General features: G+C 45.2%; 1 protein-coding gene across 4 annotated transcripts in view; it reads right to left on the bottom strand.

Moving 5' to 3' along the window:
• Nucleotides 1-5,931: 5,931 nt before the first annotated feature.
• The window catches only part of PDZD2 (PDZ domain containing 2), a 145,416-nt gene continuing 125,613 nt past the window's right edge, over nt 5,932-25,734 (bottom strand). For all 4 annotated transcript variants that reach the window (XM_030005540.2, XM_030005544.2, XM_030005545.2 and 1 more), the window contains 6 exons: nt 20,837-24,452; nt 20,043-20,160; nt 16,731-16,832; nt 14,014-14,284; nt 11,908-12,042; nt 5,932-10,027 (listed from right to left, as the gene is read on the bottom strand). In XM_030005540.2, coding sequence (XP_029861400.1) covers nt 9,861-10,027; nt 11,908-12,042; nt 14,014-14,284; nt 16,731-16,832; nt 20,043-20,160; nt 20,837-24,452 — 4,409 coding nt within the window. In that variant the 3' untranslated portion in view covers nt 5,932-9,860. The remainder of the gene's footprint in view (nt 10,028-11,907; nt 12,043-14,013; nt 14,285-16,730; nt 16,833-20,042; nt 20,161-20,836; nt 24,453-25,734) is intronic.

Below are 25,734 nucleotides of genomic sequence, written 5' to 3'. Positions count from 1 at the left end.
CGTATGATGCAAATTCGTTCCATACTTCCAAATCAGCAGGCACACACTAAGGCAACAGCGGAGTGCCAATAGGTATGCATTGGGAGATTAGGCTTTTACTTCTGTCTTTAAGGGGAACAAGACAACCATATCATTGGACTTCAAAATGGGAAACTGAGACACCTCTTCTAATATTTTCTAGTAACTACTGCCTGCAGAATAGTTGGGTGGTGTCAGGGGCTCCATTACCTCTACCAGAGGTGTTGCAGCTTTGAGGAGGAGAGTCCTTGGGGATCAGTGAAGGATAGACATCTAAGTTGAGGGTTTTGTCTCGAATGCAGGCAGAAGGGAATACAGCATTTCTCCAAGGTCAGATTTTTTACTTTCTCCTAAGTTTGAAGCTGGAGTTTTGGAAAAGGGGGAAATGATACTGCTTACCACAAGGGAGTAGCAAAGGGATAGTGCACAGCTTATTCTTCCTCCCTAAAGCTGGGACCCAGATGTGTTTCTGGAGAAGTGAGCCTGAGATCCTCACCTGCTACACCATGCACATCAGCAGGCTTTCCGCTGACTCATCATGCTGCTTCTCCCAGCTTCACAGGCAGGGAGCACCATGCCTGGGGCACCCGTTCCCAGTGGGAGGACAACTAAGAGCTTCGTGGCCAAAGGCTCTGGTTTCTAGTGAATGAAAAAAAACAAAGGGAAGCAATTCCCTGTCCTTTCCCAGTGAGCCACCAGCAGAGGCTTGAAAGAGCTTTTCTTCAGGGGGCATCAGTGAAGCTGTCCTGAGAAGGCCCATCAGCGTGGTGCCACGTGCTACCGCAGGTGCTGCACAGTGCATTTTTGCACAGCTCTACCAGAAAATTACACTCCTAAGACTCATCAGCCTTGTGAAAACATCCAGACACCCTCACCCGCTGCCTGCCGGAGCCCAGCCCCTCTCCAGCCAGGTCACTGCCACAATGCTTGTGACCTGCTCCTCCCTAAAAGGCAGCGGAAAAAAAAAGCCCATCACTGGGGCACGGCATTGCTGTCTGAAGGCGCATGACTCACCCACCAGCACCTGGTATCAAAAAAAAAAAAAAACCAAACCCACCTGCTGAAGCAGACTGCTGCAGTTGCCGCCCAGTAGTGCTCTCCATTTACCACAGCCCGTGGGCACCTGCCAGAGCAACACGTGCAGCCCTGGGTCACATTCGCACTGTGCTAGCCCAGGTGAAAACCAGCCTGGTGCCCTCAGCCAGCTCATGCTCTCACACCTGAGAGTGGATGCACAAGTGGTATTTCCTAAACAAATTGCTAGACGACAAACACCACCTTCCTCCTCCCCTCTCCCCCCACGGGATGTTTTTTTAAGTCATCTGAAAAACAATGTCTCGTACGCTGCTCATTTATTTTTAGCACACGCTGCTGGAAGGGATGAATTTTATCATTTTCTTCCAGTCGACATGAGATAGTGTGAGGGCATGACGTGCATCCATAGAGGTGTAAGGAGGCTGGACAGGAAGGGCTGGGGATATGATGTGTTGTCTTTCAGTCTGGCAGCATTTTCCATGAAGTAGGTGACTGTCTGATGGTGGGACTGCCAGTGAGCAATAGTCCCAAAGGCTGTTACAGCTGTAAACAAGGGTCTTTCTTTACCCAAGTGCGTCACTATATCGTCTGGACGATGGCATAAGGAACTAGCCACGCCAAGGCTGCCCTCCCTCCTCATGCATGGTCTCTTTGCAATGCAAATCTCACCAGTCTGCAAGCCCTCCGAAACCGTGGAGGCAGGTGTCAGTTCTTTAGCAACAGGAGATATCCCATGAAATGGCAGGGACCTCAAATAAAACTGTTTCAGCCATTTCATTTTACAGGGGCTTTGGCATCATCCCCTCCTATACAGGAAAGGATGGCAGGAGCACTACTTGGCTCAGCTCCGCCAGCTCCTTCGTTCCACCGCCACCGCTTGAAGGGCCATGGCACCTTCCTGCGGGAGACGATCCAGCTGCAAACATCAAAAGAAACCAGCTACCGTCAGCAACACTGAATAAGGCCAGTGAAGAGGCCTTGGAGCTTCCATCAGGACACTGGCAGCCCTGTTACCACTGCGACACTGCTGCAGCGCCCACCTGGGGGGTCTCAGAGCAGACGATGGCCCCAGGGATGGTACCCATCACTGGGCTTTTGTGCCTTTGGGGTTTTGCCTGCATTACTATGCTCTGCCCAGGTCACGGTACCATGTTTGCACCTCCTTCCTCTACTCCGGGATCACAGCCACCTTTGCCACCTACTGCGTGGCAGTGATTAACGACAGATTACTGCTTGCACCTTCCCCTTTGTGCTTCCGAAAGGGATGTGACTGAGCTGTCACAAAGGCATAAGGCCACATCTAGGTCCCTCCAGGATCAGGAATTAGGGAGGTAATTTTCAACGACAGCAGCTGGGCTTTCCCCAGCACCACTATGGTGCCAGCAGCACATCAAGGAAACGGCTTTGCTAGGTAGGGAAAAATCCAAGCAACTACAGCTTCAGGTAACTTCTTTGCTCAGCACAACGGTATCAGATTTATTCAGCTGCACGGCAAGGTGAGGCCAGTGCATACGGGACTATCAACAGAAAGGCAAAAAGGTTCTGGTTTTAGCATTGGCTAACTTTAGAATACCTTGACTGTCAGGAAACATCCTTCTAGTCACAGCTTAACACACTGCGGGGTAGAAGGGCAACAACTTGTTTTGAGGAAGGATGTTTATTTGCATCAAATGTTCTTTCTTATGATCATTTAATGAGAGGGATTTTATATTTTTAAAAGGAAAAAAGCTTTATAAATTATTGCCATCATCATTAATTTGTGAAGTCTTTTAGCTGAGTCAAGTGCTTTGAGGAACACGACTACACACAAAGAGCAAGACATGGTTGGCTTTTTCTGTAAAGGCAAAGTCCAAAATGGGCTTTTGCTAAGGGCTGGTGATGACAGTCTGGCTTCAGCCATACTTCTTGACAAGGAGAAATGACCCCATCTCCTTTACCAGAAGCAACGGGGACCAGCTCTAGATAATGCAGCATCACTTGCTTTCCAGGTACTTATTGATACGGCGGTTCTGGACATAGGGTGGAGGTGCTGCAAGCGTGCTTCTATGACCCAATATTGCACCGGAAAGAAAAAAAAAAAAAAAAAAAAAGCAAGCACCAAACTGCTGGACCAGAGCTTTGAATCTCCCAGCCCAGGGCAAGGGGAGGGCAAAGGGCTGGCAGTGCAGAAGCATCAGGGTGGACATGCGCCCCGCAGCCATGGCCGGCTCTGGGGCTGAGCCTGCGTGGCCCTGGGCACTGGGAAGTGCAGCTCAGGGCCATGGCCTGGGGAGGTTTTGCTTCCCCTTGTCATCGCACTCACGTGCTGCCCCGTGGCGTCACTTCCCTGGGTGCGTGGGCATCGCGCCCGGTCACCGCATGCTCTGCTCCTGCCTGGCCACTGGCTCTGGGGAGGGCCACGGGGAATGTCCCCCCCAGGGAGTCTCCTTCACACCACCCCTGTGCGGGGACAGAGACAGCGACCATTAGCCTTTGGTCAAATGTGATAAAGTACCAGTTTTGACACATTCCAGGAAATACAGATGATGTTTTGGAGCCATAAACAGCTACACGAGAGACACTTGGACCCTATTCGGACATCAGAACTTTTCAGGTAGAATGATAAACCTGATTGCAAACAACAAAGTAGGTGTCTCTACTCACCTCGTATAGATCTAAGCTCTGTATGTTAACGATATGGGAATAAAAAAAGCTGTCCCCAAAACTGCAAACTTCTGCCTTTTGTGCCAAGTTCCCCATTTGCCAGTGCCTCAAGGCCTTCAGAAAAAGCCCAATCCCCAAAAGACAACCGACTCAGGTAAAACTTAGATGTAATTTCCTACCACTTCGTATGTCCTAGTGGATAAACCATTTATGGATTAAGTCCGCTGCGTCTTCTCTCGTGCGTTCCTCTTTACTTAGCCACTGTCTGAGGCAATTAAGATTTTAATTAAAGACGTTCAAGACTGATCTTACAAAAGCCAGGCTGCTCTGAGGCTTGAGCCCTGTTGAGCCCCAGCTCATGCCATACGTTAGAAGAAAGTGGGAGAAGGACAGACGGGAGAATGGATACAGGGGAGTCACTGAAAGGGCTGGGCTGCCCCAGCACTGAGGTCAGCAGGGGAGAGGGGAAAGCAGAGATCTTCATGGCTAAAAATGTCTTTTTGCTTTTCCCCATACAGCTCTGAGAGAGAAGCCAGGCTCTGGCCAGGGACAGACGTGCTGGAGCAAGCTCGAAGGGGGCTGCTGCGCTACCCCACACCTCCCTGTCCATCCCCTTCCCACGCTACTGGTTTTATGCCTTGCATGATCTCATCGTGTGCAACAACACAGGCTCCACAGCGTCCCTCATCGCAGGTGTTCACAAGGGAGGGGGATCTGGGGAGAAGGGGTCCCAATGCAGGCAGGGGACTGGGAGACCGCGAAGTTCCTCCTTTTCTCCTCCAGTCCAGGAAAGGGACCGGGTATCCGGGTGCGGCCTTTCCCGCAGGGTGAGTCAGCAGGAGCGCTGGTGTTTATCCCTCCTCACGTGAGTCTTGCTCACTTGCACCCTCACGGCGCAGCACCCAGAGAAGGAAACTGAAAGCATGCACATTGGCTTTTGGGGCACGAGCCCAGGGACGAGGGAAATGCTCTCCGTGCCACCAGCACGGGAAAGCAAACGCCTTCTTCCCCTCGCAGAAAAACCCACCCGGCCCTTTCGGGCAGCACCGTGCACCAGAGGAAACGGCGAGGTTTGCAAGGCACGGCAGAGAGACGCAGGCGAGCGCCACGCGTGCACGAGGAGAGGGCAGGACTGCACCGTGCCGTGAGCCGGGCGGGAGTTTCCAGACGTGCTGCTGCTGCGAGCGCCCAACCCAGCACTCCAGCACGGAGCAACGCACGCAGGCTTGCAATGTGGATATAAATGCTTAACCCACATGCTCCTTCCTCCAGCTCAGCCTACCCCGCAGTGACTAGCTGACGTGTCCGTGTCCTGCCAGGCAGCGCGGGATTTGGGGCGCCTCTGGCATTCCCCATGTCAGAGCAGCTGAGAGGAGAGCTTTCTGGGCTGCCTCATCTTTCTGGAAGGCAGGCTTGCTTCGAGCTGCCATGCAGTGATGGTGAAGCCAGCTGTGTCCATAAAATGGTGGACCACTTGATGCAAACTTGCACTGTTGGGAGCTTATGGCCTCCACCTCCCACTATGAGCTCCACTGCAGCTCCACTCCATCCACAGAGAGGTTGCCTCCACCCCAGCCCATTCCACCAGCTCAGTAGGGTTTTGAAGGGGAGTTTATCTCCAGGGTAGGTGGAAGACAAGAAGAAATACCAGTCTAGACCTAGTTGTATATACATATTCCCTACACATACAACCTGTTCCATTACAGCCCAGGGGCTGGGCAAGAGGTACAGCTTATCGGTGATGCACTCCAAAGACTGCTCCTCTTGATGAAAACCCCGCATTTCACCTTTGCCTTCCGCATTTTCCTTGCACAGGGGTGGGGAAAAAAAAGCACAGCTTCCAAGATACCAAAGCAGGTCCTATACAACACCTTCTAACACTTCTTAAATGCTTTAATCCTCTTCATGCTGAATGACAGTTCTTAGAGGCTGGTATTTTACTTCTAGCTTAGATGCACAACTGGACAGCATTAACGCTTACTTAGTCTTTGTCCGTGCTCTCCCTACGATGCCAGTGCCAACTGTGGACCAGACAGACATCGGCATAACAGAAATAAGTATCTAGAGGAGTACTAAGGATACCATTTATTTTCAAAATCACTAAAAAACCCAAATAAAACAGTTTATGGCAATACAGATTTACATAACAGAGACAGCAAATTGAAAAATGTACAATCTATTTCATGTTATTGCACTCACTTTTTTAAAATATACAAGGCATATTAAACAGTTTTCATTAAAAGAAGTTTTATTTATATAAATAAAAGTGTAAATATACAATATCATACAATAAGTGTATCAGCCTAACACATAAAATCTACCTAAAGTGGGATCCCCATTTCTCACATGATCTAGTCTACTATTCATCAATATTTCCACTTGTACATTTACATACGCTAAACGTAGAAGCAGGTAAACATTCCCATCTGGGAGCAGTTCCTTCAGATTTTGACAAGAACCACTGCAGAACATTAACTAGGGTTAATTTTAAGAGAGGGTCATTAGAAAACATGAATCACTCAACAGTTTAATACTTATCTGCCCTCATACTATTTTTTTTAGCAAGAAAACAATCAGATGTTGCTCCCTCCCTCATTTAGGCCTAATCTCACAGTTCTTAATACAGATGCAGTCCCCAAAGAAGCTGGAAAGAACTTTCAGGTACAGAAGGCTGCAGAATATGCAATGGCAGTATCACACCAGAGCCCATTCTCATATCCAGGATGTGTACACTGAGCTGCCCCAGGCCTGGAAGCAGCAAAGCCCTCCACCAGACCTTCTCCATCTAGGAGCAAATTCACCTCACCAGGAATGCCTTCAGGTCCCTCGTGAACAGTCGTGGACCAAGTACATAATTTCATTCTGATTTTTTGGTCTTCCAAGAGGCAGCTGCAAGTCTCTGGGGAGTCACCGCTCTCCTAGAGCTTGGCCAACCTTCTGGTATGGCAAAGAATCACTGTGGGGACTGACAGGCAAACAGCAAGGCCAAAAATGCTCATGAACCTACTGAATACTGATGAACCAATGCAACGTCCTCTGTCATTTTGGTGGGACCAGGCTCTCAGAAAAATAACATTTACTTTTCCAGGTGCGCAACCAAAGGTTCACTACATCTGTTTGGTCTACCCATCCTGTTTGTAATAAAGCAGACCCATGTTGCATAAATCCTGGGACTTTTATGGGGAATGTCACCCCAACAGAGATGTCAGGAAACACTACTGTAATCATATCAACACTGGTAGCATCAGTAAAGATGTTTCTTGTTCTTTCACATTAAAAAAAAGTATTTTCAGGAACAAAAACAATCAGGGTTAAATACTATTCTTTTTCTTGCTGTAATGTTAGTAGAGAAGTGTATCATTCTACCCATAGTAACTATCAGACTTAAAACATTAAACCTAGCTTTTAAATTATAGCCACTACTGAATCACACACAAAAATCCCCACCTCTGCTGTTACTCAGCCAACACATATCTACGTGCATGTAAAATAAAATACTGAACAGTATAGTATTTGATTACTGAAAAATTAAAGCCTTCTAAATCACTCACAATGAACAGTACCTGCAAATAAGCATCTGAAAATATTCACCACATATCATCTTAAGACACCTCAAATTAAGTTTAATTTACAAAATGAAGACTTTACCTTTGAGCTCACACCGGTTTAGGAGTGAGGGAGACATATGCCTCCCTGCATTGGAACCTCCAAAATTTTAAACTGTGGACTGAAAAAAAATGCCATTTCCTAAAACACAACTGTGATTTACCACATTAAAGTAGCAAAAAGTCAGTACTGCACTTGTACGTATTATACGTATACAGGTATGTATTCACTACGCTGCATTAAATTCCACATGCATTTTATGTATCTATTATACACGCTATTACAGTCAGATTTTGGTCATTCCTGAACAAGGCCTCACCATTTAATTGTCACTGCCAAATGTCTTCTCCCTGTTTTTCACCAAATATGCAGGGGTAACCTCTTTTATCCCAGCACAGGCCTGCAACCTCAGTGTGGTCCTCTGACCCCAAGTGCTGCATCCTCCTGAAGCCTCTCCCACCATGGAGGTGACTGGAGGCAAGCACCAGTCCCAACAGAGCGGCTGAGCTTCGGGGTCACAGGGAACCCAACTCCATAGTCATTTCACAGCACTGAACCTGAATTAGTTTTGACAGAAATCCTGCAGGCAAAGCAGCTGTAGGACTATGTAAAGTATTGCCTTTCCTGTAACCAAAAGCTGCATTTCTCCCTGGATTCACATGCTAATGTCACAGAAAAAGAATTAAATCTATTCATTTTTAGACAAAACATTGCACAGCTTTTCTGCTTACCTGGTCTCAGGTTGCCTTGCAGAACTGAATTTTCCTCTGTATATCACGAGTTGGAGTCTAATGAAGCTGTCAGAAATTAACTAAAGCAAGTGCTCCACTAAGCTGGAAGCAACTGCTCCAAGCACTGTTGAATAAATGTAAATAAACTGAACTATAGTATGATCTTGGGGTAGGGCCAAGTGACAAGCCCAGACCTTTTTGTAACAGCTATGCAGTGTCTTGGCTCACTATAGACATAGGCAGCACTTCAGATTTGGACCGGTTCCAGGCTGAGAGCTCTTCACCCTGGGCATGTTGGCTGCAAGCAGTCTCCAGCCTAATGTGACAAACAACCTGAGCACTCTGGAACAAACAACTTGTTCTCAGCTGATAAGGACACTGGCCCATTTCTTCCTGTATCTCTTTTATGTTGTTTAGCTATCCCAGATGTAGGAAGAGAAATAACAGAGTCTAATCTCTTGCACCCGTACGCTCTCCTCCCAACACAGCAGACTATGAAAAACACTCAGCAGCATGGCCTGCTGCTGGTACCTCTACTGTGAGTAGAGGTTAGAAAATCCAAACTAAGCACCCGTGGCATTGCAACCCTGTCAGTTCTGCTGTATCTAACACCATGGTTTCTCCTGTCTACACAAACAGTTTTCAGTTTCACCATCCAGAACCCTCAGCATCAGCCTGTTCCTGATGCAGCCAGGTGCACTTATATCTTCCACACACATCCTCACCCACTCTCACACAAGCAAAAATAAATATTGGACAAGACAAAACAAAAAAGAGCGATTAAAAGCCAGAAATATGGCCAGTTCAGATTTAATCTGTTATAATCCCCATCGTTAGACCACCACTTTCAGCTTGAGTGTTTCAAGTCGGGCAGCCTTAAGCCTCTTGCAGCCAAATAAAAGCAGCCCGACTTTCAGACATACTTTGTGATTGCTGAAGTCTGTGGGATCTGCAAGTGCTCAGCACTTGAAATTATCCCCTTTTTAAAAATATATATATATTAAAGGTGCCTAACATTAGAAGCCTAAATTTGAAAATTCAGACCCCAATTTTTATCGCTCCTGTTTTAATCACAACTAACAACTCAGTCTACACCTTGGTGGACAATCACCTATTATTTGGATGTGATTTTTTTGCTCACAGAGTTCTACTGCATTAATGCCAAGTGATTTCAGATACAAGTTGCATCTAAGAGCAGACTCAGTTGTGATGGATGCCAAGTTAGTTCATCAGTTTTAAGATTTTTCAGCTTTGCATTAAAATGCTCATGTTTTAGGCATAAAAGTTGTGCAAAATTATACTCTTTTTGTCATGCATTTTTAGCAAAACTGCACTTAGAAGAATAAAGTGAGATTGTTCCAGACATTCTCTTATTACAACAAAAAAAGGACCAGACCCTAAGTAAGTGTCCTGAAGTCTTATTACAGCTAAGTGATACAGTACAATCTAAATACCCATCCTTGTCAACAGGATAACAACCATAAGTTATACTCCCAATGCTCTGCAGATACTAAAAATATCAGGGACAGGCACAGTGTTATTTTTCTCAGTCAAAATACTTCAAATCAAACCCAGGAGAGGTCTTGAAGTTCCATTAAAACTGCCACATAATACAAAATTGTCTCTTAACATTTGGCTTCCTTCATCCTCGATACTTAGGTGAGATTTTATGATGCTCATCACATGCTTGCTCAGTGGTTCTCCAAGGCTCTTAGCACCTCTCTGTAGAGCATTAAGACACTTCTGTGTGACTTTAGAAACAAAGATAGCTTGTAGCCAGTTTTAAGTGTTTTGTCTTAGCAAGTGTGATTTGATGTAGTGCTTCCATCATACTGATGTTCTGTGTTTTCTGATTAGTAGCTGAACAGGGCCCTCTGGCACAGATTTAATAATGTTCCAGGCATCGTAATGCATGAGGCCAAGTAATGATTTTCCACTAACAGCAAGAATTTCATCTCCAGTTTCTATGTTTCCAGATTGCTCCGCAGCACCACCTAGGAGCAAAAGGGCAAAAAAGTCAGTGCAAAAAAAAAGTAAACCCACAAAAATTTGCTTTCCCCTGTGATGAAGAGCAAATAAACCATTTTTCCAATAGTGGCAATTTCAGTACAAGTCACTTATGTTCGGCTCAGCTCTAGCAATCTACCCCATGCTGCATGTCACAGAAATGTTATTTTAACCAAGATAATCCTTGTTCTCAGAAAAAATGTCTGTTTTTGAAGGAAGCAGCATAAGTGCATGAAATATGCTGTACATTATCTCTGTAGCTGTAAGAAAACCTGGTTGATAAAAATAAACATACAGGTTGTATGTAGCATGGATGTATTTTCTCAAATGGAATTTTAACATGGTAATAAGCAGATAATGCAGTAGATTGTAAAACCCAGATAACAGGGATGAACAAACCACACACGCATAGCAAACTTAGGACAAACACACCAGACACAGAAACAGCTCCCAGAGAGGGTCACACCCTTCACTGCTCATGAAAGTACATTTTCTGTAATGATAATTTAACTAACATCAGCCATCACGGGGAGTGAAGGGGAAAAGGACTGTATCTAAGGATATAAATTAATGAGCTCAAAATTAAACATGGTCTTTACCCTCAGAATCAATTTCTAAAGAGGGGAAAACAAAACAAACAGAAATGGATAAGCAATTCAGGAAATACCATTTTGATTTTTTTCCTTGATGAGAGAATAAACCACTTAAAAGTAATCCTGTAAAAATGCTGCAGCTTCATTGAGAGTTTCAGCTTCCTTTAGGAAGTGCTGTATATTTCACTAAACTGAATCCCAGACTAGGTAGCGTTTATACTAAGTCAAGGATTTTTTAGCTTCTCATGCCCAGCCAGCAAGAAGGCTGGAGGGGCACAAGAAGTTGTGAGGGGACACAGCCAGGGCAGCTGTCCCAAAGTGGCCAAAGGGATATTCCACACCATGGGATGTCATGCCCAGTATATAAACTAGAGGGAGTTGGCCAGGGGGGATTGCTGCTCAGGAACTAACTGGGCATCGGTCAGCAAGTGGTGAGCAATTGCATTGTGCATCACTTGTTTTGTATATTCCAATCCTTTTATTATTATTATTGTCATTTTATTATTGTTATTATTATCATCATTATTTTCTTCCTTTCTGTTCTATTAAACTGTTCTTATCTCAACCCACGAGTTTTACTTTTTTTTCCCCTGATTCTCTCCCCCATCCCACTGGGGGTGAGGGGGGAGGGAGTGAGTGGCTGAGTGGTGCTTAGTTGCTGGCTGGGGTTAAACCACAACAGACATACTAAAATCACAGCATAGTTCTGGGACTGGTTTCCTTTCTATACATGGTTTGTGTAAGTTTAACTACCTGCTGACAAACAAAGCATCCAAAAGTGGCAGTTTTTGAATACAAACATCACATATTCTTAGCAAAAGCTAATACTGATATCTAACAAAAGAAAAGCAAAGATGAAAAAAAGAGGTAAAATTAATAACTGGGTATAATGCAGGATGGTGCTTTGGAACCACACTGATTCTCTCTACTGTCCTTTTCCTAGAAAAGAGAACTGGATAAGGCATGAACTTCTCAAACCATTACATACAATACTGCTGCTGTAATTTAATGTCTAGAATAGTGGACAAGCCCAGGAAGGAACTGCATCATATTTAGTAAATCATATTGCTCCACAAACATTTACTAGCAGACGCAATCCCTAGCCACTCCCGGGACTGTTTTTTTTACTGACCACTTTGGCTAGTAAGTGGTAATAAACAAGGACCACAAAAACCACCCTTGCTTCAAAAAAAAAAATCAAGTCCAAGAATTAAAATGTCTGTCCAATGCACAAAAGGAAAACTGGGATAATATCCACTGCATGCTTGTAGTACCTTTAAATATTCTTTTTACAAGCAAGGGCCTGTCTCCAGCAATAGAAGCTTTTCCACCATCAAGACTGAATCCCAAGCCAGCAGAGGTTTTCAATAATTCAACGCAGATGACATCATTCATATCCAGGTTTGGATCTGTAACAGAATATACACAGCATCTTGTTATGCAGTTAACAGTAAATTGCAAGTTGTGTTTCTTTGGTTTTGTTTTTGCTGCAGTGACAAAGCAATTTAGAGTTCAGTTCATATTCAGATTAGAACATGTTGTCACCCAGTTTCTCAGAAGTGAATGTGTATTATTGCAGCTGTGAATGGGAGACAGTACAAAATGCATTTACACACAGTGCCATTTTCATTTTGCATGTTCAACCAAAACCTGCCAGGGCACTTTTTTTCGGCAAAATTAAAGCTTAGCAAATTTAGCAAAGACTCAACATGAACAAAATAACTGAAAAATTATAAAAATGGAGTGGAGAGCATTTCTTTTTCTTTCATTTGTTCCCACTTTCTTATTCAATGAGCCACATCTTTTCAAATAACAGTAGTGAATGAAATGTTGCATTAAACAAACATGTTCTACCCTCTTAAGGAAAAATCTGTAATCACTAAATACTGTGAGTAATTGTTTCTGCTCTCATATCTATGGCAATAACCATAATTACCTGTATGCACATCCTGCCTCTTACATAGCAGATATTTTTAGAATGCAATATTGCTGTAGCTCACATAAAATATGATTTTGCTTAGGAGGAAATAAATCTACAATTTTGGAAAACAGGATCCTCTTTGCCCTGTGTGAATATAAAAATTATGCAGTCTGCATTATCACAAATTACTGCTGCTGTTATCTCAAACAACTTTAAACGTTATCTAAAACATTTGAAGATGTGCTTTGCCTTGCAGGATGGAAATATGTTCTTAATAACCCAATACTATGCTGTTTATGAGATAATGTTGCCCCCTAGTGCCTGCACCCAGCAGTTATCCTGCATTTATCAACGTGCAAGACGCAGGGAGCTTAGGGTAGAAAGGGATTCTGAAGTAATTACATATATTATATCCACGGGAACAATTCCAGAAAGGCTGATCCATTAATTTACAGCGTGCGTTCTACTTCTTTTAAGCTGTATTACAAAGCTGGCCTATAAAACCCAGTGAAAGCATAAAACAATAAAAACTGCTATGGAAAAAAATAAACAGTAATTATTATGGCTAAGGGGTTAAAAATAGGTGAATGGCAGCTCCATGTCCCGGTTTGGGGATGGTCTGAGCTGAGTGCCTGGTATTGCCCTGGAAGGCAGGAGAAGCCACATCACCAAATCTCTCAGCAATAAGCTGTAACCACTGCCCACTCCCTCCCAGGGATACTGCAGCAGTGGAGGACTGAAGCAGGTCATGCCCTGCTCCCGAAGCAGCAGCATCAGACAGGTACTAAAGGGTTTTGTGTCTTAATTCTACAAAAAAATTTGAGAGATCTGCTTGTGACACCCCAAGTACAGCCTTCACACTGAAATGTTGTCTTGTTCCCAAACAGGAACTTACCATTCCACTGATATATTTCCACTTAAACCATTTATGCCTAGTTTCCTATGGGATGGCTGACTTGGATTTGGCTTAGCTCCACTTACTGTAATATCAAAATAATTTTTTCTATGTTTTTAGCAGAAACAGTATGAAGTCTGCTATTACAAAGAGCAAGTTCAGTCCCTATGCATAACAAACTGCAGGGCTTGGGGTTTTCTTTGAGGTTGGGGTTTTTTTCCTTTTTTCTTTTTTGGTTGTTTGCTTTCTCGCACTGACTACTGTTATTATTTAAAAGGCGTTTATCCTGGATTGGAAGAGTATGTGGAATCACTAACTTTAGTAGAAATTGGATTAGGCCCTAAATGTCCTTCTAAGTTATGATATTTAAAAAAAAAAAAAAAAAAACAAAACCCAAACTGCATTTAGGCTCCAAAGAGAACAAATAAAATTTAAAGGTAATTTCATTTGCTCCCTTCAATCACATAAGGCACAGACGGTTTTAATCTAAAACACATGGACATTTTTCCCTTCAGTCTGCTCTGCAAGGGAATCCTTCCAACTGTTCTTGGACAAAGATCATACCTGTTCCTATTTCCATGGAAATATCCTTTCCAGACCCCACACATTTTCTGCCAGTAGCTGATATCTCAAGACTGGAAGAATTGTTTGCTTTGTCTTTTTCCTTCTGGATGACAACGACCGTGTATTTGTATAGTCTTGCCTGATGAAGAGTATTCAGGACATCCCCATGGACTGAGCTTGCAAGAGACTTGCCATTGATTGACAGAACAAGATCTCCTCGATGAATAGTCCCTTCTTGAGATGCCACTCCCTTCGAAAACACTCTGTGGACCTACAAAAAAGATTTTAACTTAAGGATGCTTTAACCTCATGACCACACATAGAGCTCTACAAGCCAAGGTGAACACAAAGACCCTACCAAAGTTTGCAATCAGTGCCCACTGCCTGGATATCAAGCACACAACATTTGCTCCAATGAACACCCTCAAATACTAAGGCCTAAGTGACTGGAGAAGAACTGCAGTTAGAGATGAGGGGGGAAAGCAGAGGAAAAGATGCTATTACTGCATGGTCATTTCTAAGCCAAGGACAACCAAAACCAGCTAGAGAATTTAATATCACAAATCACTTATGCCTTCAGTGAACTCCTCAAAAGTCTTCAATTAACATATTTCAAGTGGCACACAGGTTAAATCCACATCCATGCTACACCAAACACCAAGAACAACATTGTGGGGTGTGACACCCACTCTCCAAATTCCCACTGACTGGGACATGTATCCTGTGCTGTTTTCACACGCATACTTCTAACTAGTGCACAGCATCTGTGCATAGAAAGGCTCTGACTTACTGCAGCTGTACAAGTATTTAATTGTCCATCTCAATTTGGCTGATCAAATATCACGCAAATAGATGCAAAGGGATGACTTAGTGGCCTGAAATGCATTTTTTCTAGAGAAAAAAAAATACTCTATTCAGAGTAGATTAAACTTTGAGTAAACTCCAGCAGTGCTGCTGAGACTTAGATATGTGTGCCATTTACAGAAAAGAACTGACTAAAAGACTCAAGACCCTGTATCTAAAGACTTGCCTATCAGGCACTCTAATTTTAGCAGCCTGAATATGGTTTCCCATGCACACAGTTCTAGGTCCACTGGGCAAAGGTTCAAGGCACCAAATCTGTGGGCACAATTCTGCATGGCATTTTCTCTAGGAATCTACCCCAATGCCCAGACCAACAGTGAGGAATCAGAAGCCCTTTGGCTCCAGTTCTCTCTCACTGCAGGGCCATGCTGAGATGGGCACCTGCCATAGAACCCTGCAGATCCAAGGAGATAAATTGCCAGCCAGTCTAAGCAGGCATTCAAAGATGGAGTACCAGGCTCAGTAACAGACGTAGACACTCAAATGCAAGAGGTAAGTGGAATACAGGGGTCATGTCTAAAACATCTGCTGCCTTCCCTCACATGCTCAACTCCTCAGTACCTTGACACTCACTAGGCATTTCTATTTCTCCACCCAAGCGTGGGCAGAACAGCCCATCTAAGCAGCTCAGCACCCAGTGGCAACCCTAAATCCATCTGGGACCCAGAATCCCAGTAGGTCAAGGACATTAAAATCTTCCCCACCTGAGAAGTATGCTTTATAGACACTGAACAAAGAGGATCTGCAAAGAGCAGCAGCTGATGCTCTTTTGTTCTCATGGCTAATGGCACTGATGGAGAAAGTGAGCTCTACTCAGCCTGAGACAGCTCAAGATCATATTTTTAGGCAGTGTCCCAGTCACTAGGTGAGGAGCTCTCTGGGGTGGAACACTGTGGAGCCGTCCCCTTCCTCACAGCTGACACTGTGAGTGTTTGGGCCAGAGACAGGGAACACAACATTTGCAGCGAGAGAAGTAGAGTCTGTTCCCTAGACTGTGACCATGTTCTAACTCAATGACTGCTTAATGTAAAATACATTTACTTATACTGGTCTTGTCCAAAAGCAAAAACCAGAAGATTCCTGCAAGGGCTGCTGCAGGCCCCACAGACTGAGGACATACCCTTCTTCTGATCTTGATCTCAGCGCTTAATGGATCTCTCTCTGTCAGGGCAGAATTGAAATGTGTATCTTGTGCAAAGAAATTGTCACACGCAACACCAGTTGACTTGAATTTTTCTATCCAACTGATCTGTTTTTGAACAGTATATAAGTTGCTTGGTATCACTTTTTACACACCAACATCACTTAATGGCACACAGTATCTTTGGTTCAGAATGCTTTATAAGACTAAAAAAAAAAAAAAAAAATCAAAACAACAACCCTCATTTACTGACCACCCGCAGGTCTTAGTAACACCAAACCAAATTTGTGACGTGAAATCCAGAATATTTATGGAGGTCTGTAACAGTCATTCTCACATTTGCAAAATTCCTCAAAAACTTCACTGCACAGCATTTACTGGGAATGAAAATCTCCCCTAAAATGTTGCGTGCACTGCAACTGCATGCAGAATTTTATTTACATGCCTAGGATTTAGATCTAGCCAGCCCCCCCATCCAGTAGCAGACTTTTAAAGACTGAAAACATAATTGGCATCCATCTCCAATAATAGAAATTATGCTTCCCAGACACTCTGTGATTTCAGTAGCAGATGGTATGCAGCCGCCTCTGAGAGACACTGTTTTATGACTGTGAATGACTTGCAGTGAGTCTTGATAAACGAGCGCTTGATCTAATCACCAGCCTGCTTTAAAGTGAGCTTTGCAAAAAAATTACTTGCAGCCATCACTTACTGTGACTGATTTCTGTTCCAGATCTATTCCTCCAGCAACACTAAATCCCAGGCCAGCTCCTTCTTCTTTGTGCAAGACTACAAAGTATGTGTCTTCTTTGCTCTAGCAGAAAAATGGAGGTGGAGAGGAAGGAGAATAAAAACAAACCAAAGATCAAGACAAAGTTCCCGCACAAATGACAAATTCCCAGTACCCTCAGACTATGGCAGGTAAAAAAAGCAATTCAAGGAATTAAAACTGAGACATTAAATACATTTCTTTTCATGCTACAGATGAGTAGCAGCCAGATAAGAGAACTCAGGTGACAGCAAAGATTTCTTCAGTCAGTCCAAGGCTAGAAAGCAAAATCAAAATTAGGACAGTGGAAGGGTATTAAACTGTGGGCAGCCTTACTTTCACAGGCTGTAATAAATTTCACATTGCTTGACATTTTGCAGTCAAAACTCAATAGTTCCCATACACCTTTCTAGACCAAGCACTGTACTTTCCAGGGAATTACTAACACTTTTGTTATCCCACTTCTCCTTCCCCTCAAAAGGCAGTTACAAAGATGTAATGCAGGGCAGTTGTATCAATCTCTTCTCAGCAGTGCTGGACAATCTTGCAAGGGGTAGTGACCACAAACTGAAGCTTTGGAAAGTTAGATGGGACAGCAGGAAAAACTGTTTCATTTGGGAGATGAAAGTAAGGAGCCCGTTAGGGATCCAAATGGGACTAAGCTGTGCTGTTGTGGAAATGGGAGCGTCCAGCACAGGAAAGGGACTCGTGCAGGTCTGCACCAGTGCTGAACTTGGCTCCAGACCAGAACAAAGGTGTAAAGCTGATTTCTTAGAAGTGATGGCCCGCTGCCAAAATACAGAATTTGCCATGAGAGAGAAGCAGTCCCATCCAGCAAGTCTGGTGCTGTCTTCTGAACGGTTATTAGGACAAAACCAGATGCTGTTACAGAGACCACATTTTGTGGTGTAAGGGGGGCTATAAGCAGGCATTTGGCGGAGCAAGGGGATAGTAACCGTCTGTGGGGCAGAGCATCAGAAGTGAGGAGTAGAAAGCAGGTCTCAGCTTTTCCCTGGGATCCCATCCAGTATCAGTCATTTCCAGAAACTGCCAACACTAAAATTAATGGCACATCATTAGAAACCAACCTATTAATCTATTTAGCATTAAATGATGTATTTAGTTCACTAAACTCAACATTTTAACTCAATGTTTGCCTTTAATTTTGTTTCAAAAGGCACAGGGAACCACAGATTATTATCATTTTTTGGTGAAACAATGTCAAATTCTTGGCCTCACTGTGTGCTTTTTTGCCAAACGGTGGCTCTGGAAAATTTTCTTTGTGAGAGGCGTCCCTGCAATGCACAGAGGCAATGTCAGAAACTGATGCCACCCTGCTCCACATCACTGATCCATCAGTGCTGAAGGAGAACGGAGCACAGTATTTGTAGATGTTAAGACCCTTCTCACCTGTACTCAAGTGAGAACAGCTTTCTGTTAGGCTAGAAATAATAAAATCAGTTAAGTATCTAGGCTAGCCCCCTTCAAAGTGCAGTGAGGGTAATGGAAACACACCCATATCTTTGACCATTAAGTCCTATAGGAACCCTTTTTGTTTAAGAGGTCAGGTTCTTTCCAACCCTTGCTACCACAACTTAATTTGCTTACATAGGAGAAGAATTGTGCAAGGACCGCACATCCTGGGCCGGTCAGCAACACAGCTTGAACCCTAGCTTCCCATTGCCAAGGTTATGCATCTCCTCCCTCCCCAGCTCTCAATGCTGTCCTCAGCCAGCACATGTACTATGGGGCACAGACACACCTGGCTATGAATGCTTATTGCTTTACTTGGCCACACACTGGACACACAGGGCCTCCAGTGATCACCTCTATTTAGCCTGTTAGCCAAAGATTATCAGTCATAGAGATTTAAACAATAAAATGCCCGTATTTTTTTTTTTATATATTAGTAGCACTTATTAAAAGCAGTAAATTCAGCACTGTTCAGAGCAAAAGATGATGACAAACTCTTTCTGGGGAAGCTCTCAGTCCGAATCAAGCAGTCCATCTAATTTTTCAGCAATTGCATAACCATGAAGAACCCTCCTATTGTACACTTAAATCCAGCATTTGACTAGTATAAAATTTTCCAGAGTACGTGCCATACTGGGCTTAAATATGGATAAGAAACTATGCAGACAAGGAGTGCATTCCAAAAAGCATTCAGCTTTATAAATATTTGAGTTCTCAGACTTTGAAAAGTGGCATAAATAAATAATCTCTCCAAGACCCCATGCAAAATACTTCAAAGAACACTTAATTACCTTTAGCCAGAAGTACAATCCAATCCTAATTTTATCAGTAAACCTACCAAACCCTCTTGGCTCACCAAGCTCTTGGGACTTGCAAGCTTTAGCTATGCTGTCCCTGGAAGGAGGTAAAGCTGGCTATCTTGGGGAGGTCCAGTTCCCCCCAGTTTGTTCTACGTTTGAAACAGCAACCTTTGTGAATAAGACTCAGGAATGTTCCAAATGCAGCTCAGCCAGCAGTTATGCAGACCAGATGGCAGTTTCCCCTCCAGTGCTGTCATTATTTTATCAACTTCTGTTCTGATTTAAAAACGATGTGGATGTATCCCAAAAACACAAACACAAACACTGCAATCAGAGAAGCAATGTTCTGCCAATCATTTCACTTTGGAGGCCTTCTTTAAACACCGAGATAATGAAGCAGGTTATCTTAATGCAATAACCAGTTCCACAGAAGAGAGCAAAAAGGTCACAGTAGTCTCTTACAAACCCTCCAGCAGCCAATTTGTGTTGTTGCAAGCCACCAGTTCAGCATTAAACAAAATAAACTCAATTTCCATGACTGCAGCCCTAGCAAAAGGGGGGTGTTTCCAGGCAAAGAGAGGAGCAGAGCTTCCCTTGCACAGTGGGGAAAGCAAGTCTGACCCAGATGGTTGGTGGAAAGTTAAATTCTGATGTGCAATTATCGGCAAACCCAGGAGTTTCTCAGCTGTAATAATGACTCAAATGGAGGCATAGTTCTCCACTTAAAATAGGTCTATTTATCGTGGCTGAAAACTGCTTTCACACTGGACAAAAAATACGCTTTCTTATACAAAAGCCATTCAAATTTATTATGGGTTTATAGCAGGCATTCAAAAACCAGCATTAGTAAAACTACCATCAACTGTAACCTACCACAGGACTATTGGAGGAACTCTGAAACTGTTTGGAAGAGATTTTATGTGCCATTAAGAAAGCCCTGAAAAATACCACCAATAATCTGGTTTTATCTTCTGGTTTTTACCTTTACTTGTGCTTTGACTTCTTGGAGCATAGCAACAACGTCACATTTTGGTACTACTGCTGACAAAACAGATTGCAGTTTTTGCTGGTCCAGGCTTGAGACGAGTAGCTGATCCAAGCTAAAATGAACAGAAAGATATAAAAGACAGCTTTTTATTTCTAGACCGTGTAGAGATACATTTCAGGTATACAACGTAGGTTGCATTAGGGTAAACAATGAAGGGCCAGCCCATTAACAAGCAGAAATCTTGAAAACAGCTAAGAAATGGTGTATGCTGGAAGAATGGGAAGGGGCAGAGAAGACAATTTAACTCTGAAAGTCAGTCCCCGTTCCATTCCCCTCCTCTTTCCCCAATGGTTTTAGCAACATACGTTAACAAAAACGAGGAGACAGCTACATCTGAAGACTGCTTCTGGCAGGACAACAAGCTCGTTTATCACTGTGGGCTGTGCTGGCAGCCAGCGCTCTGCAGCCTCCCCTCCACTGTGGCGGCTGTGTCATAAGGTGGCCAAAAACTGACCAAAACCAGCTAGAGGGGACACAGAAAAGGAGCCCGGACCTGCCAGGACGAAGTGCTTCACCCTGCACAGAAGCATGGCTGCCACCAGACAGCAGCATGGCGGCTCCAGGTGATCAAGAGCATGAAGAACGGGACCCTGAATCGTGAGGGGAACTGGGGCTGGGGCCAAAGTTGAAACGCGCTTTGGGGCAGATCTGGGGCAATGGGGAAGCTTTGCCTCAGGAGAGGCTTGCGGGGGCGAAAACGAAGCAGCGGTAACAAAGCCAACACCAACCTGATGGACCAGCTGTTTTCTGAGCGTTCCCCATCCAGAGAGCTGCCATGGGGCACGTCGTCATCCGAGGCGGACCCCGGCGTCCCCGAGCCGCTGTCCCGAGGGCTGCCGGCACCCATCCCCATCGCGCCCGCCTCCGCAGGGCCGCAGCGGGCTGGCGGGGCTGCGTCAATTCGGGCAGGCACGCCGAGGGCTCTGCGGGGCGTGATTTCCAGCTCCGTCTTGAAGCAGGCGGGCTGCGGCGGCCCCGAGAAGCCCTCTCCGCACAGCTTGTCCAGGTCAGGCATGCTGAGGGCCCTCAGCTCCCGCAGCCTGGAGCGGGACAGCGGCGGCCGCCCCAGGCCCCGGCTGCGGCGCACCTGCGAGGCCGAGGGGGGAAAGGCGGCCGCGTCTGCCCCAGCACCGCCCTCCTCGCTCCTCCGGGGCTTTCCTTCCCCCTTGCCGCCCTCCGCCACACGCGTGGGCTCTGCGCTGGTGGGAGACTTGGCCACGGCGTTGGCCGGGCTGGGGCTGCCACCGTAGGAGCTCAAGCTGCGCCGCAAGGCCCGTGGCATGTCGGCGGGGCTGGCTGCGGCAGCCATCCCACCGCACGACCTCCTGGCGAGCGGTGATCTCGCAGCCGAGTGTATATCGATGGCCTTCACAATGGGCCGGTCAAAATTTGCCAGGTTTTCGAAGGATTTGATCCTCTGTTTGACAGAGAAGGATGAGGTAGGTTCATGCGGCCAGTTCAGCTCATAGTAGTAGTAATTCCTCCTGAAGCCCCTCAGCTTATTGGCAGCGGGGCAGCTAATGTCGCTGGCTGCGGGGGATGTGTCATGGACCCTCTGGGCGCTTTTGGAGGCATAAGCCTGCTCCTTCCCCCTCTGCCCATTTGGCAGGTTCAGATGGACCATCTTTAACATCCCCGTCGCTGCCTGGGGGTATTTCTCCTCTGCAGCGTGGCCCTGCGGACCTTGCACAGGATGAACCTCTGCAACATGGCAGTCCTCCCTCAAGTGATCCGATAACTGGGCCGGCATCGAGTAAGTCCTCATCACAGGTTTCGACAAGCCATAGAGATTTCTGTCTCCGGCAGTATCTGCTTTTGAGAAATACTGCATGGTCCCCACCTCTGCAGTCAGCCGAGGCACTTCTGTGTTCATCTCTTCTGTTTTCTCCAGCAACGGCAGTTGCAAAAATGATGCTGGTGAGGAAGAGGCAGAGGAGGAGGAGGAGGAAGAAGAGGGTGAGGAGGAGGAAAGCTTCACCTCAATGAAAGTACGCTGGATCTCCTGCCCTTCCAGCTGCTCCTGCTGAACCAAGGGGGACCTCAACAAAGAAGAGCCTCCAGCAGATGGTCCTACGTTTTGCAGATCTAATTGCCTAAGGTCATCTGCACTATAGATGCTCTTGATTGTGGTCAGGCCTGTTCCGGGGTTATCAGCCCTCCCTTTCACATCTTCAACTTTTGGTATCCCCTGAGGAGATGAAGTGACTTTGGACTGACCATCTCTGGCTCTGAAATCATCCACCTTAGCACCCTTATCCTGACACATCGCAGGTTGCATGGAAACTTGCTTTTCTTTTGGCTTTCCCAATGCCTGCTGCACGCCTGTTAGCTCCTCACAGCCACATTTCATTTCACCGCTTGCTGTTGGGCTGCTGGTGCCATTCAGGAGAGGCAGAAGTGAATCTTCAGAAATGACCATAGATGGTTTATTTTCTAGCTCTGACTTCAGAGTCCTTGAGGCTGCTGAAATGCTCTTGCCAGGATCTGGGTTTGTAGGTGAATTACGGGACAGTGGTGTTTTCTTCCCCAGGAGTTTGGGGGACAGCTGTGGAGAAACAGAAGCCCTTTTCTGATCAGCCCCACTGACTTTGGTAGGATTAATGCCTGAAGAATCTGAATTTGCCTTTGCTTTGCTTTTGATGGTGATCCCTTTTAGCTTTGGTCCTGCTTTGGCCTTCTGGTTATTTAAAAGGGTGTCCATTATACTTTTTTGTGCCATTCCCTTAGAATCCTGACAGGATTTTTTCTGTGAGGATGGGCTGTGCGGTACTGCAGCTCCTTTGCAGTGATTTGTGCCTGAGCTTTGGACTTTTCCGTTTGAAGTCCTTCCTGAAGTCACAGAGTTAATTTTCTCATTTTTCCCTGGCAACTCATGAGCTGTATTAGCCTTTGGATCTTTAGATCTAGTGGGAAAGGGAGACCTGAGTGATATTGCTCTTGATGACAATGCATTCACATGATTGCTCTCTGTTTTAGACAAGCTGGACAAACTGTTGGCTTCTTTCTTCACTAAGCAATAACTAACAGCATGATTACAGTCATCAACCACTGTTTCACTTTCAGATGTGGATCTCTGCTCATCATGATATCCTTCTTTCTCAAGCGCGTTGTTCTCCAAGCCATCGACATTTCTAGCAGAGCAAAAGCTTATCTTTTTGCAGTGCAGAGACCCTTCCTCTTCAATGGATTCACAGCATTTCGTATGTCCACTACTGTTCCCCAAACCCATCTGTTCTTCTGTACTTAAGGCACCATTGTTACAGAAAGAGTAAACTTCAGGGATACTGACTGAATTCTTTAGGATGTCTTTTTCTGGCAGGAAAACTGAGGAAGGAGAACACAAGGATGCAGAGGACATATCTGAACACTGTGAGGGACATGGAGTGGGACTACTGTGATCTTCCAAGCCTAGTTTGTTGATGCTTGTCTCCAGTGACCCACACATTGCACAGCCCTCAGTTTGTAAAACTTTGCCGCCGTAAGGATGCAGCGGGGACAGAGAGGATGAGCTTGCTGCAGATGTGAGATGTTGCTCCTGTGTGGGCTTTTGTGGATCATCATTCATGCAACAAATCTCAATTTGCTCCTCGTCAGACTCCAGTACAGTACAGACTGCAGGGGCGTTAGCAGCAGCGCACAGCCCAAGCAACACCTCATTAGCACTGTCAAAGGTTTCTGTGACAGACTCTGTGTCCGAGTGAGAATCCTCCGCAGCCCCATACATAGACTTTGGAAACAGGTCACTCCTCTTACCTTCCGGAGAGTTTGCTGCAGGCAACTCATCCTCATTTAAACTGCTAAAATTCCTAGAATAGTTATTTAGAGAGTTTTTATTCACAGTAAAAAGTTTGCCTGTGTTAATGGAGTCCAACACAGACAGCCCCAAAACCCCTTGTGCATTAGCTCCACAATTCACAGTTTTTTCCAGCAGCTCCTCCTTGGCTGGCCCTGGCTCAGGTCCGGGACAGCCTTCGTCAGTCCCACAGCAGCACATTGTGGTGTACTCATCTCGGAGGGGGCTCTCCGCTCGCGACGGGGTGCGCGAAGCCCTGCTCTCGGGAGCACCCATTTGGCTGAGCAAGTCATCGATATCAGTGACGGGGATGGCAGCGCAGTCCTCAGCATGGTTGCTTTTCATGGGACCTCTTTGCACGTCTTTGCTCGTGGCATCAGGTGGCAGTGTTGTTCTCTCCACTGCACTGCCGCCACCAGCATTTTGCAAACCTGCTCCTTCTCGCTTCCCAGCAGTCGGTTCTTCCTCAGTTGTGAGGATGCTGTTGACATCGGCCTGATTTTGACTGTCTACCCCTGGAGACAGGATGAGGTTTGTAAATCTGCTGACAGCTGCATCATGATAAAAATAAATAAAAAAAAGAAGCAAAATCCTGTCAGATATAGGAAGTGATACACAAAATACCAGGTTTTATTACAAAAATAGACAACCACGTAGTCAGACTACATGTTTTCCTTTTGCTCTGCACTCCTCCTCTTCTGTAATGATGTTTACAACAACTCAAATTAATCATAAACCTGTGTATTTGAGTAGCACACAGGAGGGAGCAAACCACTTATCCAAGGTGAGTAGTCATGATCTTTTTATTTCTCATCTTTGAACAAGCAACCAACTACCAAAGTGTCAGTGTGAAGTAAATCAGGCTGAGCAGTACTGCTTCTCATTACTTGTTTGATCGAAGATGTCTCCAACAGATTGTACATAGTACACAAAGCCCTGGCATAGCAAACAAAGGTGAACAGATAACGCAGTGACGAGCTGTGCATAAATAACTTGACTCTGATCCTCTCGGCACTTCTGCAGGTGTTTAATGTGACACGCATGGGTGACGTTATACAGGCATTAAGCATATGGGCTTTACTGGATTTCTGGCACAGATCCTTCCTTGCTTCCAATACATGTTTAACCCACTCTTGGGCAACACACTGAGCTCCCTGTCACTGCTGCACTCCCAACACATTCCTGTTCACTCATTTCTCCAGCTCTTCAATTTTCAACACTTTACCCTAAGCATCTGCTTGCACCTTTCTACATTGCTTCTGGGACACGCATCCCCATTCAAGCTGCCTTCCAGAGGCCAGTTACTACCAGATGAGGCCCAGAAAGTGCATGGAGAAGGAGTGGTGTAGTCACAGAATCAGCATCCTTTCCTGCTCATTCAAACGTTCCACTGCATCTCTCCTTGCACAAACCTGTGTGATTATCCACACCACTTAACTTAGGTACCCATGTTAAGAAGTCCAGATTCCTACTGGAGTCAACAAAGTGGAAGACACATCAGAAGAGCAATCTGAAGCAGCCTGGTTAGGATTTGAAGTACTGCCCTGCTTCAGCATGCTGGATCACACACTGAAGAGACCCTCTTCTCTGCCAGTGGGGCAGGGTAAGGGGAAGGGTAAAGCAGAAGAGCTGCCTAATAAAGGAGTGCCAATGTGCCCCTACCCCAATGCTATTAGTTTGCAAAAGCCACAGCAATCTAAGGAAACAAGAACAGGACTCTGCCAAGCCAGTAATTCCTTAAAGAACAACTGGAACTGAAGCATCTGGAAGCACTTTAGGCTCCCAGGTATTAATAGGTACATGAAGAAGATCATAAGCTAGAATGAAGCAAAA

Source organism: Aquila chrysaetos, chromosome Z, assembly GCF_900496995.4.
Source record: "Aquila chrysaetos chrysaetos chromosome Z, bAquChr1.4, whole genome shotgun sequence".
In the NCBI taxonomy this organism is placed as follows: domain Eukaryota; kingdom Metazoa; phylum Chordata; class Aves; order Accipitriformes; family Accipitridae; genus Aquila; species Aquila chrysaetos.
This window is presented reverse-complemented; position numbering and strand designations above follow the sequence as displayed.